This window comes from Phalacrocorax aristotelis, chromosome 2, assembly GCF_949628215.1.
Source record: "Phalacrocorax aristotelis chromosome 2, bGulAri2.1, whole genome shotgun sequence".
NCBI classification, from domain to species: Eukaryota; Metazoa; Chordata; class Aves; order Suliformes; family Phalacrocoracidae; genus Phalacrocorax; species Phalacrocorax aristotelis.
In genome coordinates this window covers 77745537-77764693 of record NC_134277.1, presented here as the reverse complement: position 1 = coordinate 77764693, position 19157 = coordinate 77745537, and the positions used below count along the sequence as shown (strand labels likewise).

Below are 19157 nucleotides of genomic sequence, written 5' to 3'. Positions count from 1 at the left end.
GCTTTTCACCTTGTGATATGTCTATTGATTAAAGAAATTAATATTTGGTTTCATGCAATTCCCAGCCTTAGAACAAGGGCCAGACATATTATTTCGCATACTCAGTTTCATTTGAAACAACTCCAGACTTGCACTGTGAGCTGAATTTCAACTAAAACAAGTACTGGAAGAAACCGACTCATCTTTGTTTTAGACTTGATCATGTCATTAGGAGCACAAAATCTTTGCACAGTTGGCAATGCTCTTGAGCTTGCTGCCGCTCAGCTCCACTGAACGGGGGAAAGCAGAGATGACTCTTCATGGTCTGTGTCCACCACACAAAGGCCCAAGCTGCCGTGAATCAGCTCTCTCCAGGACTGCCTATGCCACGGCTGTGTTAGCATAAGGGTACGCAAGGGCTAATTACTTCCCTTGGTTAACAGGGCCAATTAGCCCCATGCACTGCTGAGCTGACATGGCTGGATCACTCTGGAGGCCTCCTAGCTCTGCACTGCTCCATGTAGACCAGACACCAGGGAACTCTGCTACCAAAATAGGCCTCTGGGGTTCAAACATTTCATCTTCTTCCATTCTGAACTAGGTGCAGAGCAGCCAGCCAAGCAGTGGGATGAATGCAGTGGGGGCTGCCATGAGGGAAATGCTTCCCCTCATCTCATACAGCCAAAGGCACGGGCTCTCAAAAGAGGCTGCAGCCCACCACGATTCATTGCCCTGCCTGCGTTCCTGTTGCCTGTGCTTAGGGATCCTTAGGAAAGGGGTCAGCAGGGAATAAACTGTGGGCTGAATTAATTGTTTTGGCAGGCCAGAAATTTTTCAGCCCAAGTCACTTCAGGCTGACTCAGAAATAGCTCTGGAAGGGCTTCCGCAGAAGGACGCAGGGCAGAGGTGCAGAAGGACTCCCAGCCTACTACTCGCTGCTAGCACCAGCTCTCCAAACAGCCCTGGGTCCCACGCCTGGCCAGGCAGAGCTTCTTCTGACTGGTACCACCCACAGCGCCCTGAAACATCCTGCTAGCCAGGCCTTGCTTTTATCCATTTGCTCTCTCCAAGCCTGTGTCAGGAGAAAGAGCACATAGCATAGATCCAGTTGTATTTACTTTAAAAGCTTCCCATAAAAGAAAGGCTTTTCTGATGCTTTTGTTCAGCTGTTTCTGGCTAGCTATGTATGACTGGCGCAACCCAAAAAGCACCTTGACTTGAACCCCAGGTCCCAGCTTGCCTAATATGATTTTCAAGGCTGCTATGAAAAATGTACTTTCCTACGTAACTGTAAGGCAAGGGGCAAAATATCTTCTGGACAGGAAAATGAAAAGAAACTTCCTAAGGTGAAGTCAGTACAATTTTTTGTCTTCTCCAGTGCTCATGATCCTAATTTAAAGTCTTTTAGCTTCAGACAATTCCTGGTCCTACTACAGATAAATACGAGGCTTCAACTTTCCTAGAGGTAGCCATTACTGGCTAATAGGATGAACTAGGGAAAGAAAGCCCCATGTTCACTGCAGCAAGTATTTTCCACATTCATCCAGAAGCCTAAACTGTGTCAGTAATTGAACTGGTGACAGACATCACCACTTTGCTGTGTCAGAGACTCCCTAAGCCTGTTTCAAAGGAAAGAGTCATTTGAACAACAGCAGCTGAACGAGTGAGTAAAATCCAGCCTTTCTACAGCCTATCACTGCAGATCAACCAAACTCACTCACACATCCTCACAAAATCCCCTGCAGGTGCTGCCTCCCTGGAGGTAGAGAAAGGAGAGCATGTCAAGGATGGAGTCACAGCTCGGTTAGCAGAGCTGGGCGAGTCCTTCCCTGAGATGCCCTCAGCAGCACCACTCTCTTCCATGTGTCCTTTGCTGAAAATGTGTCATTCAGATGCAGATACAGCCTCCTTAATCTTTTGTACTATCCTCATCAAAAGAAGCAACCCAGGTTGACACAGTTAACAATTTCTCGGGGGTTACTGGCTTAATTCCTCCCACAGTCCATTCTTTAATATAGATGAGAAAGTGCAAATGAATTCCTTCTACTTCTGTGTCAGCCACAGGGCAGCACAATTTATTGCACTACCCATAAAACAGAGCCAACTGAAATCTGGATCACTTTTCCAACACAGTGACTTCTACATACACCCCAAACCGCAGCATCCTGATATTGGGTTTGTCATTGCAACAGTGTGAGCTTCAGTCCCTTCAGACGCCAAATTCTTTCAGATTTATTGCAATCTGAAAGTATTAAGTCTTTTATGCTCTTTTTTGCTTTGTCTAGAAAGAGCAGGTTATACGAGAAGCAGCAAAAGTGCTGGTAGCATTTCTTACTGCCTAGCCTTGGTTGAAACCCAACACTTTTAATAAATCTCTCTTAGACAGAGATCCTGTTGTATTCCCAAATTCTTATTAGTGTGCCATGTTCATTGCTTGCTTGCTCCCAACACAACTGCATTCATTCCAAACAGGGCTGCAGACAGAAGGTGTAATTTAACCCAGGAGTTTGATCCAGTATCGCCTTCTAAGTCTTTTGAATTTTCCAGAACACCTTCTGCTATTTTAAAAGACGCTTTCGTCTCTCTTTTCCCTTTTTTCTATTCCTTTTTTCTTTTTCTCTTTTTCTTTTCCTTTATTCTTTTGCCTCTTTCTTTTTTCTTTTGCCTTTTCTTTTTAATTTTCAATTTTATTTGCCTTTGCCTCTTTCTTTTATATTTTTTTCCTTTGCCTTTTCTTTGACTTTGAATTTGACTTTGACTTCTTTCTTTCTTTCCTTTTTCCTATTGAATGAGGACTTGTTGATGTTCCAAAACACATTTTCTTCCACCAGGCCCAGCTCTAATTCCCCAAACAGGTCTAACATCTGTATGTGTCTCAGCAGCTGCAGTCTCTCCACTAGTGCACTGATGCATTACAACAAATGCCCAAGATGTAGCTTAGTGGTTCTGAACCATTTCAAAAGGCTGTAATAGTGTCCTCCTTCTGGAAGCATCCTGTTTACTAGCTCCTACAGTGATAATCTCTGAGTTATGGGTGTTTAGGGTAAGTAATGACAACCACTGTCTTTTTTTAAATTAATCACAAGATGGTGTTTCCTGAAGATATGCCAGTTTGCAGTCCTGGTGCCTCCATGTGTATTAATACACATGGCAGTCATCTAAATCTGTTTGCCACTGCCAAAATTTTCTGGGCTTGTTCTTCCTCCATTTAGCTGATACATCACCTGAGAGCTGCCAGCATTCCTCCAAAGGACTGATGTCTCTCAGATGCAGTAGCCACTGCAGATACCAGTGGCAAAACAATGGAATGAAATATCAATGACCTGACGTGTCAGCTGTCACAATCTGCACCTTTAGCTCTCACAGCCACTTTGCAGTAGTGCTGTGGCAGATGGATACCTGCCATTAACACTCATTGCCCCAGCAGTCATTAAGAGTTGATGGGGTACCTACATACAGACCTGTCTGCAGAGTGGGATGTGCCATGGAAAATCATATAGATCCAACCTCAGCTGAAATCAGTCTTACCCTAAAATCAGGAGTAGGCCCAAGTTTTGCGTAGGTCATGTGCTACACTCTGAAAGGCTAGTGAGGAAAACAACTACAGAGTTGTTGTTCTCCCCCGGAGAATGAGCATCTTCCAACCAGACCCTTCACTGGGGGAAGTGGTCTTTCAGCTCCCAAGTCAATGGGATCATTTGCCCTAAAAGAGCTGAAAAGCTGTTCCACTGGCATTAGAAATGTTTAGGTCAGATAAGCCAATCTGTCCACATCCCTGTAAAACTTTTTCCTACATGATAAGTTATTTTATAGCTTTCAGTGTGTTTTTAAAAGCTCAGAGATGAGATTTCTTTATTCTTTCTTGAGGACAGCCTGTAATCAAATGAGTTTGACTTCTGCTTTTCCACACAAATTTTCCATTTCTGTTTAGATTCTTTCTTCAAATCCTACCAATCCTGTGTTCATCTATTCAGTTTATTATTCCAAGATTTTTCTCTCCAGTACAAATATTTACCTACATTTAGTCCCATCCTCCACAATTATTCTCATATGTCCTTTGAGCTCACCAAAGCGTTAAACACGCACTTAATTCTGACCATATTTCTTGAGATAATTAGCTCATACATGTATATTAAAATGTGCTTAACTGAAGTCATCCCACTTTGACCACTGTGTTTTTATTATTTATCTATTCTTTATTCATCTCTCAAAACGATAATCACACTGGAAAATGGTATTCACACCTGAGCCATTCTTGAAAATCCCATTTTGATGATTGCACCTCAAGCCTATAGCCTTCCTGTCTTTAGGACTGAATCAATACCGTCTCTGGGAATCAGTCTTTATGCTCTATTCCTCAAAAGCATGGAAGCGTGAGCATACTGTTAAGCATCTTCACAGTGTGAGTGAGATTAAGTGATTTGTTTGTCTTGATAGTCATTCCAGTATTTCATAGGAACCAGGTGTTTAACAGAATGGTAGTCCCCAGAATGATCTGTTTCTCTGTTTTAGATGATAATTAGCACTGCATTTACTTTTCTTCTGTTCTCTTGCATTCAGAGCTATCTGTGGCTGCTCAGAACCAATTAGCAGTCATGCAATAAATCCATTTGCTAATTCCCTGGAAAATCTGGGATGTCTCTCATCTCTATAACCTGCCATGGACACAGTCAAATGTTCCTTGCTGCTTACCTTACCTACTGTTTGTCAATAATGCTTTTCTGGAGATGTAAGAATCCAGCCAAGTTTTATTGCTACAATTTTCATGGAAGAAAAAAATATTAAAGGATTTCTGAATCATGACAATTAATGAGCAGCTCTCCCATCCTGCTCTGCCCTTGATGCCAACCAGATTTGCCTTGTATGCCCCAACGTTACGCTACCCCTGGAATATCTGGCTCCCCCTAGGCCACGTGAGCAAGCACAGTCTGCAGCTTTGCTGACCTCACCCTATGCCAAGCTTGGCAGTGAGTCCTACTCAATGGCCATTGCAACCAGGCAAAAGATAATTCTTGTGCTGAGTGAGATTTCAAAAAGGCACAGAGCCTGTTCCTGTTCGGGTGTCTCTGCCTTTTCTTCTGGCACAGCTGTGGGTGCAGAAATGGGAAGACAGGAGAGGGTTTTTAATTGCAACACTGTGATACAGACTTTACTGAGTATTTGCCCCTTTCAGCAAAACAAGTTCATTAAAACCAGCTTGCGAGTCCCAACAGTGAGACCAAAATGCTCAGGATACTCACGTGCTTCGTGCTTCTTAGCAGCTGCTTGCCCAGCTCATGGTCTAATTGAATCCTGTTCCTTTCCACAGCTCCACTCTGACATGGACAGGGGCGATGGTTCGATCAAATACATCCTCTCGGGAGAGGGAGCTGGCATTGTGTTTACAATTGATGATACCACAGGGGACATTCATGCCATTCAGCGACTGGACCGGGAAGAAAGGTCGCAGTACACCCTGAGAGCGCAGGCTCTGGACAGGCGAACAGGCCGGCCGATGGAACCAGAGTCAGAGTTCATCATCAAAATCCAAGACATCAATGACAATGAGCCCAAGTTCCTCGATGGACCTTATGTAGCCTCTGTTCCAGAAATGTCACCTGTGGGTAAGGCAGATTTTGTGGAGTCTCTTCCTCCATAAGCAAATTGGAGATGGTCACTAAAACATAAATTTCCTGACTCCTTGGCAAGCAAAAGAAGCTTTTTCCTCTTGCACAGAAGCTACAGGGCAGGAGAGCTTCCCCAGGGTGCCTGACTGCCACAGAAGAGGGATAGCAGGCTTTACACCACCGTCAGCTGGGCCCTCTGAAAGAAAACATGCCAAGGGAAGCAGGAGAGATGAGAAAAGATGTAATTTGAACATGCCATCCCCAGACAACTTGCAGTAGCATAGTGCCCCTTCTCCCCGGCCACCTTGCAACAGTAGCAACAGTAACAACCATTAGACACCTGCTACCATCCAGAAAATAACACAATTTTAGGAACCTATTCCAGTTCATACTGAGAGCACAAATACTGTGCAGGAGCCCTTGAAATCATGGAGACATAACAACAATTATTGGCAGCTTGGCTCCTTTTAACCTGTGTAAGCCTGAACTAAACACAGTTCAGTGAATCCCAAAGTTCTGGTACCATTTGCTCCCCACTTTTAGAGAGTGGGATCATATCAAAGGCAGTCTTCTTATTCAATGCAGCCAGAAGACAAACAGCAGTCTTTCTACCTACACAAGTCAGGAGAAACCATTTCCATATAATAAATCCAATAGTCACATAAAATACTGTTTTTCTGGACTTTTTTCTTTCTTTTGGAGATGCTTATTGCTTTTTGGCTCTGTGACATCATTACAGAGATAATGCCATATAAATCACACGTCCTGAAGTTACAGGTATGCTTCAACTTCTCATTCTTCAATATTATGTTGACATAAAGCTAGAGAAAAACATAAAATACGAAAGTTCCATTCAGAAATAATGTTTCTGAACGGTAACGGCCAGGTAGCTTGAGTTCAGATTTATTTTCCAGCGTCTATCTAGGATCACTGGATTTGTTACTAACACAAAACATTATGTAGAAGGCTAGATACATTCATAAAAGCACTGTCTGACATTTTAAGGAGTCAAAACTCACACATATTTCAAACAGTTATGCCTTACCTTCTCCTTGTTCTTGATAAATTACATCACCTGCAAGCCGTTATTAGCTTCAGAGGAAGCAGACCTTGAAAACCAATTGAACAAAAGAAATATATATGCAATATATGCATCTGTGTGGGTTCCAAAAAGCACTTCAGCAGGGTGTAATCTCTAGGCCATGCAATGTAAACTGCAATCCCACAGAGAGATTATCTCAGAGATACATCCCTTCATGCTCACTATTTGTGTACAATTTCAATCCCTTAGTCAACACACAGCATCCATAGCCCTGCTGCAGCCATTCGTGATTTATGTCAGCATAGCTACAGTTCTTATTTGAGCTGCCTTTAAATAACATTTAAAATCAAGAAAAGGGGAAAAGAAGCAAGCAGTATATTACTACCAGCTCAGTGCAAACCGTAACAAAGTACTGTCAGATCAGCAATTCTGTAACTGTGGTCCATAGAGTACTTGCTCTTTTATATCTTCTTATAGATGCATGATGAATGTATGCCTATTAATTCCTTTAGTGCTAATGAGATACAAGTATGAGCAATAAGTATAAGCACTATGAGCATGAAATGAAGAAGTTCGGTGCAGGAAAGCTCTTGTTAGGCATTTCAATTTATTTTGAACTCTGTGCTTTTCATGCCAGCTCTTTACCCCACAAGGTCTTACCTGATGGGTTTTTTTTGTCAGGCACCTCTGTTATCCAGGTGACAGCGACAGATGCTGATGACCCAACCTACGGGAACAGTGCAAGAGTAGTGTACAGTATTCTTCAAGGACAACCATATTTCTCTGTGGACTCTCGGACAGGTATGTTATTTCATCAGGGAATGAGGCAGTGTGAAAACCAAAAGAAAAAAGTTTCAAGCAGAAGGAAAAGGCAGTGCATCATGACTGTGGTCAGAGAAACACATTTCCATGGCATGGAGCCAAGACAGAACAGCACTGTGCAAGGGTTAAAGCAAGGCTGTGATAATGAGCTCCAGAAGAAGGACGTGCTTCCTGCAGTGATATATTCGTCTGAATGACCATATTCTGCAGCTCAGGAGCTGGGTGGGTTTGGTGCTGTAAATATTCCTGTTGGATTCTATCATCACAATAATATCTTCAGCAGATCTAGTTGGTAACAAGGCTTAGTGGCAAACAGCAATCTATGAACTAACCAGGACTGGAAAGTGCAAGCTAAAGGATGCAGTTATCTGGAGTAGTTTTACCTAAGGGTGTCCTTGTTAATAACCTTAAATTTATCTATAGGACACGCTCTCTGTTTTGCTTGCTTTTTCTCTGTCTTTTTCTGTGTATATCCAAGGTTTATATCCAAAAGAGGAATCTGACAGGTTTTGACAGTTTCTAAAGGGCATCTGTAGTGCTAAGGTCAGAAACTCATGAGATGATAGTCACTGCTGAGCCCTAGGGGGCAAAATAGAAAAAACACTTCTGAAAGTTAGCAGTTTATGGCATAGGTGCTCTAGCCAAAGATAAAGTTGTATTTGGCATGTTATTTCCTCCACTCTTTACAATATAAATAAAACAGTAACATTCATTTTGCAGTCAGGTTATCAACTGCAGACAAATAAGGGCATAATCATAGATTTGCTAACTACTGAATGTTTTCTAAGAAAGCAAAGCAGCAATATTCAGGGTTAGATCCAGTATAGATTTAACCACTAGAATGCCTTTTAGACAGAAAACAGACCCTTAAGTCCAAAATCATGTACTTCATTGGTATTTAACCCAGAAAAGGTCTTTTTCTCCACTTATTAATTTCCCAGTCACTTAGACCTGCAACTCTGGACACGGCCAGAGCTGCCTCAGCCTTTACAAGTGGACAACAGGGCACCCGCTTAGGCTAAGCACTGGTGTAAGCCAGAAACCATTTCCCCAGCACAGGAGCAGGACTCGCACTGGCCTCCCCAGCGCAAACCCACCTGCAGGATCCGGCAACCCACAGAATGCAACTGCAGCTCTCACATTCTTCTAAAACAGAGCTAGAGCATAAACAATCACCAGCTTCTTTATATTGATGAGTAGTGATTAAAGCACCCAATAGTGGGTAACCCATTTCAATACACTCCTCTGCCAGAAGCATTTGGGGTCCTTATCCTTTTACAGGCCAACATAGCCTCTTGGTTCCAGAAGCGTACTCTTGTTCTTGTTCTGTCTCTGGCCTCACAGGTGTTGAACAAATGTATATGTGACGGCACGTCTTCAAAGGAAAGCTGAGAGCCTCCTCCTCCCTTTTTCCAGAATACTTTCACAGCCTGTCCATGAACATATTCCCCTAGAAAGTAAAAAACGTGGATTTAAATCCCCTCAGGTGGAGTAGGCAAAGGCCCCTGAGTCTCCCACTTCCCAAGAAACAATCTGGCTGTTATAGAATAAAAAAAAAAAAGGACATCACCTCTACTCTTTACTACTTTTTTTTTAAGAGAGCGAATCTCACTCAGTTTGCTGAAAGAAATGGTACTAGCACCTTTTATTTTGGACGAGCTGAGATTCTGAGCCTTTCCCATAGCCCTAAGGAACATTTTAAGATTCATCCCCATCCTCAGTATCCCCTTGCTGACCAGTTGTGTGCAGCAGCATTGGAGGCTCCCCGCTCAGTGTGGCTGCTCCTCTGCGTCCCTTTTGGAGCAGCAGGAAGCCCGACCTGGCTCTGAGTCCTGGTGTCCTGGTCTGGGGACCGGAGGCCCCAAACACAGGCATGGCAGAGCCTGGCTTTTAGGCACTGATATCTTTTTTGAGATCTAGCCTGTTCTGTATTAAGGACAAGCAGAGAGTGGAAATTCCCTACGAAGTATTTGTAAATGAAGAAAATACTTCCCAAAATGCTAAGCATTTTCATGTCTTATTTATATCCAAGGGAGTCGAGGAACTACAGCATGTCATGGGAGTCACTCAACTTTGCAGGATGAGAGTCTTAAGGACTCCACGTAGCAAGATTAAAATAGTGCAGTGCGGATTGTTCAGGACTGGTCACTATTTCTTCCCTTCTACATACAGTGATAATTGCCAATGCAATATCTTTTTACTGCTTTTTTATTAAAGCCATACATTGTCTTTCTGCTAAAAATAAAGACTAAATGCAGATCACTCAAGTTAATAGTGCCCTGATGTGCAAGTACTGCACGCTGAGCTGCGCAACTCGGATAGTGCCTGGGGCTGATACATCTTTGCCCCCGGGCAGGAGGGCACCAAATGTGCCAGAGCCCATGCCAGGCAAGGGCCGTTAGTGCCCTAGAAAGCGCTCCCTGTCAGTGCACGCCCTGGGCTGCACCACCAGCCGCTGCCCCTCTCCTGCGGCCGGGCAGGCCAGGCCCGGCAGGCGCGCTGTGGGCGCGGAGGCGCCGAAGGCGTGAGGAGCGGGCCGCGCTGGGAGGGCCGGAGGTTTGACAGCTCCCAGGGAGAGGCCCGTGGGCCTCCGTCCCGACAGACAGAGACGGGGGAGGGCAGGACCCAGTGGGGGCAGCCGGGTTGAAAAGGAAAGGAGTGCGTTCACCAGCAGCCCTGCCGCCCAAGGCAAAAGAAAGAGGAGCCCCCACGCCCTGCGGCAGACACCCGAGCAGCCGGGGTGAGGGCAGGCCGGCGCGGCGGGCGGGGGCCGGCGGCGGCGGGGGGCGGCGGAGGAGCCCGGCTCCCCCGGCCGGCTTCGGCGGCGCTGCCCGGGCCAGCGGCTGGCGGCCGCCTCAGGAGAAGCGATGCTGCCACCTCTCGTCCTCCCGCAGTAGCGTTACCCCGACGGAAGGGGCGGCTCCGCAGGGTGGGGGGAGCTGCGTGGCCGCCCCCCGGGGCCCGAGCGGGGTTACCGCCCCAAATTCCGCTCTCGTACCCCCCGGCGTGTGCCCCGAAGGGCCCGAGCCCAGCCCGCGGGTTATGTCAGGTTGCCCCCAGGACTGCGTGTCTTGGGCCGCTCTGGAAAACTCGTCTTGATGTATCTTGTTCAAAAAGCGTGTAGACACGGCATTTCAGGGCGTCATTCTGGAGGCATGGTGGTGTTGGGTTGACGTTGTAAGTTGACTTCATGATCGACAACATCCAGTTGACTTGATGATCCTAGAGGTCTTTTCCAACCTTAGTGATTCTATGACCTTCCAAACTAACCGCATCACTTCCACCTTTGTGTGGACATGCCTTAGTTCAGCACAGCGCACTCCACTCCCAAAATAGTTTTCCAGCTCCCTTGGAAGGCAACTTTTTAATTTTGAACAGAGAGCCTGCCCCACAGCTGATGCATTTTAACCAGGCTTCTTTAAAATTCACACCTTCTTCTAAGCTAGACTTAATTTGGGCAAGTTTTACTCTGCCAGGAAAGGTGAGGCTGAATGCAGAGTCTGGCCTCATTCTTGACAAAGGGAGTACGATGCAGGAGCAAGAGCACCCCACCTTGTTTGTGTACTCTTTAACTGCCATTTCTTTTGTTCCCCAAACCTCTTTCCCCCCTTAATCTCAGGCTTAATTAGAACAGCTCTAATGAACATGGACCGAGAAGCAAAAGAATATTACGAAGTGATCATCCAGGCCAAGGACATGGGTGGACAGCTGGGAGGATTAGCTGGAACAACCACAGTCAACATCACCCTCTCTGATGTCAATGACAATCCACCCAGATTTCCACAGAGTGAGTACCCGCTGCGTCAGGACGGGCAAAAAGGGGTGGCTGAGTTAGACGGCTGCTGCTTGCTCTCATTGCAGCCATTTTCAAACTCAGGATAGTGACAATTAGAGATGGGCAGAATTTTGGATTGAAGAAGGAACTTTCCTTCAGAAAATGTCAACATGTAACATTCACCAGCTTGTATTTCAGAAAAGGTTTCTGACCTCCAAAATCATCAAAACCAACACTTTTTTTAAAGGGTGGGAAATTAATTTAGAGAAAAAGGAAAGAAGTACATCTTTGTGTGCCTAGTCTGCTCATGGCCATTGCCTTTGGCTGCTAATTGCTGCCCTGATTCTCTTTTCATCCTATCTCCAAAAGGATGTCTGTCAAATCAGGGACATGTGACACTGCTGGAAGTTGAAAGATAATTCATTCAGCAGGCTAGCCAGGCCACTGCACGGGAGCATCTGGTAGCTGTCCTGCCAGAGTAGGCTGTGTTGTCGTACAGGCTGCTCTCCAGTAAACGTTCATCTAAACCGTGGCATTATATAGATAAACCCTAAGATATATAGCAACCATAGTTAATGTAGTGCAAAAATAGGCAACCTCACTCTTATCAGAAACGTTACCTTGCATTACAGAAGTAAATCTCAAAACAAGATTTGCAATACTTTGCTCTTGCTTTTAAAAATTCTTTTAGATCAAATTTACCTACATAATTCTATATTACTGTTAGAAATTCAAAAGAAGCTTTTCAGGTTTGATTGAACTAAATCTTTCAAGGAATCTGCTTTTTTTTTGCTTTTTTTTTTTAAAGACAGCTGATTCTTTTGGTGGTGTAGATCAGTCTCAAGCCATTTTGGTTTTGCCATTTTTTTCTCATCTAGCTGAGAAGTGAAAACTCCTGCAGTTCTTTTTTGTTGTTATTATTCTTCTCCATCTGTTTCTGCCTGTTGCACTGCTAAATCAATGCATTCCACTAAGATCAGCAAGAAGCATCAACTTCCACTTTTTTTCTGTCAGAGCAACTTGTTGAATGCACCATTGCCAATCCTGTTTTGAAAGTGGCATGAATTGTAGCTGCTTGATATCAAACTCTTGATTAAGAAAACGAGAATAGATCAAACCCCATCCTTGGTGTTAGTCTGCCTTGAAAAGTTCAGTAATTGGTAGAGTTAACAGAGAGTGCAGCAAGAAAGGTTTGAACATAAAGTATGATGGCAGAGAAGTATTTTAGATACAACATTTATATTTTTAAAACATGTTTTTAAAATAGCTGCTAAGCAAATTAGTGATGCACCAAATGTGCTTAAGACAGGGTTTGTAGGGAGAGGTACTATATTTTAATAGAGTAGCTGGTACATTTGGAAGAAACAGGCGACCTCCTGAGCTCTCAAAGCCTTGTTCAGGGTGGAAAAGAAGTTTATACGGACTTGAGAAAGGATTTGTGGTGCTCAAAATTTGTGTGTTTTTTCCCGCTGTACAAGCTGACCTAATAAAAGATGCTTGTCCTATTAAATCTGTTTCATACCCTGCTTTATATCATGCGTGCAACAGTGCTGGTGTTAATTGCCCTATTTTTCTAGTTGAAGTTCCCATTTTCAGGTATATTGCTGTTTTGAAAACAACCTTTTGAACAAACCTGTTGATATGATAAACAACTAAATAAAGCTTTCCCAAGCATTCAGTCTGGCTGTGGCTTTTTGAAGGAAATCGCACCACTGTTGCAGCTTTGGGAAAGGTACTAGAGACTCCCCGCGGGCTATGCAGTATTGTAGCCTGCCCTAATCTACCCTTTGCATCGCTGTGCGGTTTTCGGTTCTGTCTCACAGCTTGTTTTTTGCTCCCCTCTCCTTCTCTGTTGCTTGTGCCAGAGCATTACCAGATGAGCGTGCTGGAGTCCGCTCCTGTCAGCTCCACCGTGGGCCGCGTGGTTGCTAAAGACCTGGACGAAGGCATTAATGCAGAGATGAAATACAGCCTTGTGGATGGAGACGGACTGGATGTCTTTGATATTAACACTGATCCTAATTACCAAGTTGGCATCATAACTGTAAGAAAGGTAGTAAAGTTTCCTTTTTATAGTAATTTATATGGCTAACAGTCCTGCTTACATTTTATGTGTGCAATGTTCCCTTATGCCTGTAGTAACTTGGTTCCCATTACGTGACAGTAACCCCTTTCCTGCTATAAAACACGATTTCTTTAACGTTCGTTGCTAAAATACGAAAGCAGACTGTGTTCCTGGGAGCAACCTTTAAAAAGTGGGGACAGCATTAGCATAAACATGTCTTTTCCCACCGAAGGAATGTTCTGATTCACTATTTATCTATTTAAATATTCTCTGTAGCTTAATTATCCTACAATGCAAGAAATTAGATCAATATTTGCATTTGAACTGTACACATTTTTCACTCCAGTGTCCCACAAACAATAATAAAGCATGCCTTAGAATTATTTATAAACCAATAAAACCCAGGCAGTTTTTTTTTTAATTGCTGCTTGAAGATCCATAAATGCTAATTAGGCTAGAAGAAGCTGTCTCTAAAATGGCAGCTGTGAAACTGCTAGTACTCTGTACCACAGGCTATGCAGAAAAGAATAGAGTATTTTGCTTAGACTCCCTGCTATAGGATATTTATTCTACAATCTTATCTAAATGCTAGAAGTTCAACCCTGTTCAACTGCCTAAGCATATCTAGTGTACTAATAAGGAAGTATAGTCTCCACTTAAACAGCCTGGGACTAAATTGTGCACTAAAATAGAGCAACACATGGGAGAGATTTGACCCTGCAAGCCTCTATGCCCTACAGCAAAGCATTTAAGCAAGTATTTATGGTCATCTTTCTCCAACACTTGTTTATGCACACTAATCCCTAAAATTAAGCATGTGTTTAAGTGCTTTGCTGGAATGAAATAGATGTTGAATGCAAACTCTAATATAATTTTTCACTCATTTATTGATGAAAGAAAATAGTTTCATTGGAGCGAATGTGTCAATAAGCTTGACTTTTATTATTATGAGTACAGTTTTCCTAGATGTTCGTGTATGTCAGGAAGAGGAGTTATAAAAATTTGTGGCATCGATCATATCAGATATGTACTGGCATCAGATACATACTGCTCAATCCATCTACTGTACATAAATGTGAAATTCTATATATACCTGTAGCTTTTTCTAATGTTATGATTATTGATAGCCAAATATTAGAAAAATAGTCCTTTGGATCTACTGAATGAAAAAAAGAAAAAGATCAACTGGTGTTGAAAGAAAAGGATGTCACAATGGGGGGAAGGAGAGAGAGAGAGAGGGAGAGAGAATTTCTAAACCCAGAGAGAAAGCAAAACTTTCCTTTTCATTTTTCTAGATGGATTTCCCAAACAAAATAACTAGCACTTCTATCACAGGCACCAAAAAGTCAGAATTTACAGTTACAGACAAGACCACTGCTTGCCGTCTTGTGGCCACTTATCTCAGCCCACTAATCCCACAAAATGTTGAACACCTCCTGACAAATTACAGCTCCTTCAAAGCTCATGCCTGGGAGGCTGATACTCACCCCAGCAACAGCGTCCCTCTTCTCCCTGCCTTCGCTTTCCTGCTGCCCATAGGAGGCAAGGTGGCGGGTTACCCAGCCAGCACGGAGCCCAGCACCTGAGAAGACCTGCGTTGCCCTCCTCCAGGCGCTGCCTGCTCAATCACTTTCTCACAGTGGCTCCTTCTAAATCCTGCCTGCGTGGCACACCTCTCAGTGCCCCTCTCTGCACTCCTCTCAGTTGTGTTTTGCAACATGCTCAGTTCGTAGAAGGCAACCTGCTTCCCCTCCCTATGGGACCACTGTTGGGAAGACGTTTGAACACATCCATGGAAGACAAATCCAATGAGGGGGCAGTGGTGTCGGGCATTGGCACGTGAGAGGATCAGGAGGGAAAGCCACAGCTGATGATGAAGGAGTCCAAGGCAAACTAAGGGGGTCTGAACCCAGGAGCATCAAAAATATGATGGCCTACCACACTTAGATTTTTCTCATTTTTCAAACTTGATCATTGTAGGTGATTATGTCTTTTCCTAATGTAGTTGGGTTTTATAGCTATTGTTTCTGTGATTTAACTGCTCTTTCTATAACTTAGCTTTTTACTGTACACACAAGGTTTCTCATGCAGTTTTCTTCACATGAGAAACCATGAAATACAATGGCCTCTTTCTTAGTATACGTTTAGGCAGCTTTGCATTGCACATTCCTTGCCAGATGGCAGTAAGCATTGTACTTGGTCATGTAAATATATTTTACTGCTATTTTTACACTGCATGAATATGCAACTGGTAGACCATAAGGACTCTGCAGTAATGGGTAATATGTTTGTAGACCTAGGTAAATCCTTGCTCACAAGTGCTGTGCCTGCAGTAGTCACTGATTTACCAGGTGGAACTAAGGGCAGCAGGATTAAGTGTCAGATCATCTGCACCTGCACCATTCTTACTGTATCACATCTCCAATAATATTGGACCATCATCTCCCCCAGTGCACAAAAAACCCCAGTTCCCATTCCTGTCTTCATTCCTTAACCCCATGTACTAAATGGTGAGTGAGTTCTAGTTTTTATAATTTCAAGAACTCCAGTCTTCCATCAGGCATTCCTATGCAGGACCTCCATACTGGTAATTTTGCTGTGAAAACTGCAATGTTTCCGCTTCTGAAGAAAGAAGCTGTTGTGGCACTGAATTCAGGGGGTGTTTTGAGGCCTCTAATATATACTCATGCCATACCTGAGAATGTGAAACTTCTGCTAATATTGCTTAAACTAATATATATCTCGTCGCTGCAGAATTTCCCGGCTGCACTATTGAGCAGGACAGAAAAGAGATGGGTTATGACTGGTGAAGGAGTGCTTCACTGATGCAGTAATGATCTTTCTACCTTTGCTTTGACATCCTCCTCCTTCTCTGTGTTCCTGCTCATCTCTCTGTCCCAGTCTGGTGGTAGGTCTTCAGAAAGAAAGAGCTGAATAGGGAAAACAAAGGTGTTGGATGGGGACAGCAATGATCTTACGGGAGTCTGGATGAACTGAGGCTGTGAGTGGTAGTTCCACACACGACCCTCAAATCCCTATGTACGTATAAAGGCACACATTTTGAAAGTCATTCATGTAACAAAAAAGAGTATGTCCCACTGGGAAACACTGAGAATTGAGGGACTTTTCTTTCCTGGTTTGTCTTGCTCGGGACCTGTGCCAGCTAAGGGGATCCAGTTGTGCTGGTTTTTAGCATTAAAACTCCCCAAATGATAGAAATAAAGGGTTGTGACCATTTAACCACAGTGGGATTGCTTGTAACTTCTAACTGCAACTTGGGAAGTATGGTCGCATCCCCTGTCAGGTGTACTTCATCTGATGAAAATTTTTTGTATGTTTTGAAATGATCCTTCCATGCTGTCATTTTGAGATGCTTTTAGTTGTCTCTTATTGAGACTTGTAAATGGCATGTTAAATATGAAATTCTCCATTTAGGTCTAAGCAGATTTTGGAGAGGCCCTATTTTCTTCAGAGATCTGTGAAAAGGAGAGGGAAGGGAGATGAAAATGTATTTATTGAAAAGTTCAGTGACAACATCAATTACTGTTTTATCCATGTTCATCAAATAAGTAGCTTTATCTAGAAAGGAAATCAAATTCATGAAACTACTAACAGAGGAAGCTGCCCCCACTTTATCCATGATCCCAGGAAAGAAAAGGAAAAAAAGAGCTATTCCCACTCCTTGTTTCAAATAATACTCGAGTATTTCCTACAAAGCAGAAGGGCTCCCGCAGGAAGAGGTCAAGGCTAGCTCATAGTGCTTTGAAAGTAAACTGTTCTCTAGGAAAGCAGGAGATTCAAATCCCAGCACCCAGCACACCTAGATTGTGAATCTGTGTTTAGAACACTTACTAAGGTGGCGAAAAACCCCACTTCTAGAAAGGATGGATTCTGATACAAACTGGAGCAGGATCCCACAAGAGAGGCTGACCATGTCCCCTGCTCCCACTGGAGCCCTTTAGCAGCAGCAACAGGTGCTCTGGAGGCAAGAGACTGATCTCACTAGGGAGAAAAGAGGATCCTAACGGGGACCTCCACCTCATGTGTGAGCATCCTTGTCCCTGCCACCAGGACCCATTTTTTAGGAACCAACTCTTCATATCTTTACCTTATTTTCAGGTGTTTCCATACTGTTTGTTTCTGCCTTTTTTTTCCCAGAGTGGAATGAAACACTCTGTGTGAATCACAACACAGTGGTGGTGCATCCACTTTTATTTTCATTTCAGCAGGAAGAATGAAAGAACATGTATTCCGGAGTGATCTGCAAATATCTGTCCTGGCCTTTTCAGTTCAACTGTCAAATTAAAAAAAAAAAGTATGTAGACAGTATCGGTCCTAGTACTACTGTCACTCGATGTGTTGTCTCCATCTGCAAATATTTACCTTTGTTACTGTTATGATTAAAAATCACAATAAAGATTTATTTTTAAAAAAGAAGCAGCAGTTTATATTAGAGGGCACCTTTTCTGAAAATAAAAACTCTATGGCCTAAATCATATGGCTCAATGTGCCTAATGCTAGATATACTTTTCCTCCTCAGCCTTTAAGTTTTGAGAGCAAGAAAAGCTACACCTTGAAAGTAGAGGGTGCCAACCCCCACCTGGAAATGCGGTTCCTCAACCTGGGTCCCTTCCGTGACACCACCACCGTCCACATCAGTGTGGAGGATGTGGATGAACCTCCTGTGTTCGAGCCCAGCTTCTACTTTGTGGAAGTGCCCGAGGACGTGGAGATTGGAACCACCATACAGATCATTTCTGCCAAGGACCCAGATGTGACCAACAACTCAATCAGGTCTGTCCTCTCTTTGTGTGTTCCCCCAAGAGCACTCCCTGGTACTTTCGGTTGGTGGGGCAGTGATGGGGCTAGAATAGGAGAAACTCTCTATTTTTAGCCTGTGGAAATCTTCAGTGGGTTTAGTCAAACCAGATCTCACACACTGAGGGGCTCTGCTACAACTGCCAAAGCAATGCAGGAGCTCACGTGTGCCTTTTCTGTGGTATGGAGCCTGTCTGCATCTAACATTGCAATGAACTGGTCAGGCAAGGCCTGATAGCATACATTAAAAACAAACCCCAGACTCTCATGCCGTTGCTGGCACAAAACCTGACAGCATTGCTGAGAGTCTGCTGCCACACCAAGGAGAAGGTAATCAACTCACTTCTCGCTCTCCTTTCTGTTTCAAAGCCCGCCTTTGTCAACAGCTCAAATACACAGCTACTTTTGGAATAGATTGAATGCAGACTAATAAATATTCATGAACCACTAAATTATATAGTGTCTGGTCAAAGCTGCAGAGCTAGATATTCCCATAAGGAGTTAAGAAAGGTAAAGCTGTATTTACAGCCATGGGAGCTTCGTAGCTGCAACTCAGCAAGGAGCCAAAGGAGCAGATTTGTGTGATCACAGTGCTCTTTTCCATAGTGGCTGCCAAGGCAGCCCAGTTTATCAAAGAGTGTTTTCCTGTGAGGCCAGCCCACATACTAATTTTCACAGCCTGCAGAAGCTCCAGGTGACTGCAAGTTACTAATCCCAGCAGGTTGGCTCCTCTCATCTGAGAAACACTTTGGGTGTTGAGCTGCTGTTTGCCTAACCTTGTGTCAGTCCAGCTACGGAATTGTCTGTGTTTGGGAACAGTCCTGCGAAATACAGGAGGGAGTCGAAGCGTCAAGTGTCTGGAGTTTTTTGAAGAAAGTTAAATCTATGTGAGCAACTCTGTGGGCTTCAGCTAGGAGACCTGAGCAGACACAAAGCCTGTTCTTAATGATATTGCTTTCTGTGTTGCTGCTCTAATTATTTTTTCATCTCTGCTACCTTAATATACCTGTCTTTTCTACTTACATTATAAGGTTTTCATACTTCTCATGA

At 43.7% G+C, this 19157-nt stretch overlaps 1 protein-coding gene across 2 annotated transcripts in view; it reads left to right on the top strand.

Moving 5' to 3' along the window:
• The window catches only part of CDH20 (cadherin 20), a 118973-nt gene that overhangs the window by 83033 nt on the left and 16783 nt on the right, over positions 1-19157 (top strand). For both annotated transcript variants that reach the window (XM_075084216.1, XM_075084215.1), the window contains 5 exons: positions 5288-5582; positions 7309-7428; positions 11069-11236; positions 13090-13277; positions 17830-18083. In XM_075084216.1, coding sequence (XP_074940317.1) covers positions 5288-5582; positions 7309-7428; positions 11069-11236; positions 13090-13277; positions 17830-18083 — 1025 coding nt within the window. The remainder of the gene's footprint in view (positions 1-5287; positions 5583-7308; positions 7429-11068; positions 11237-13089; positions 13278-17829; positions 18084-19157) is intronic.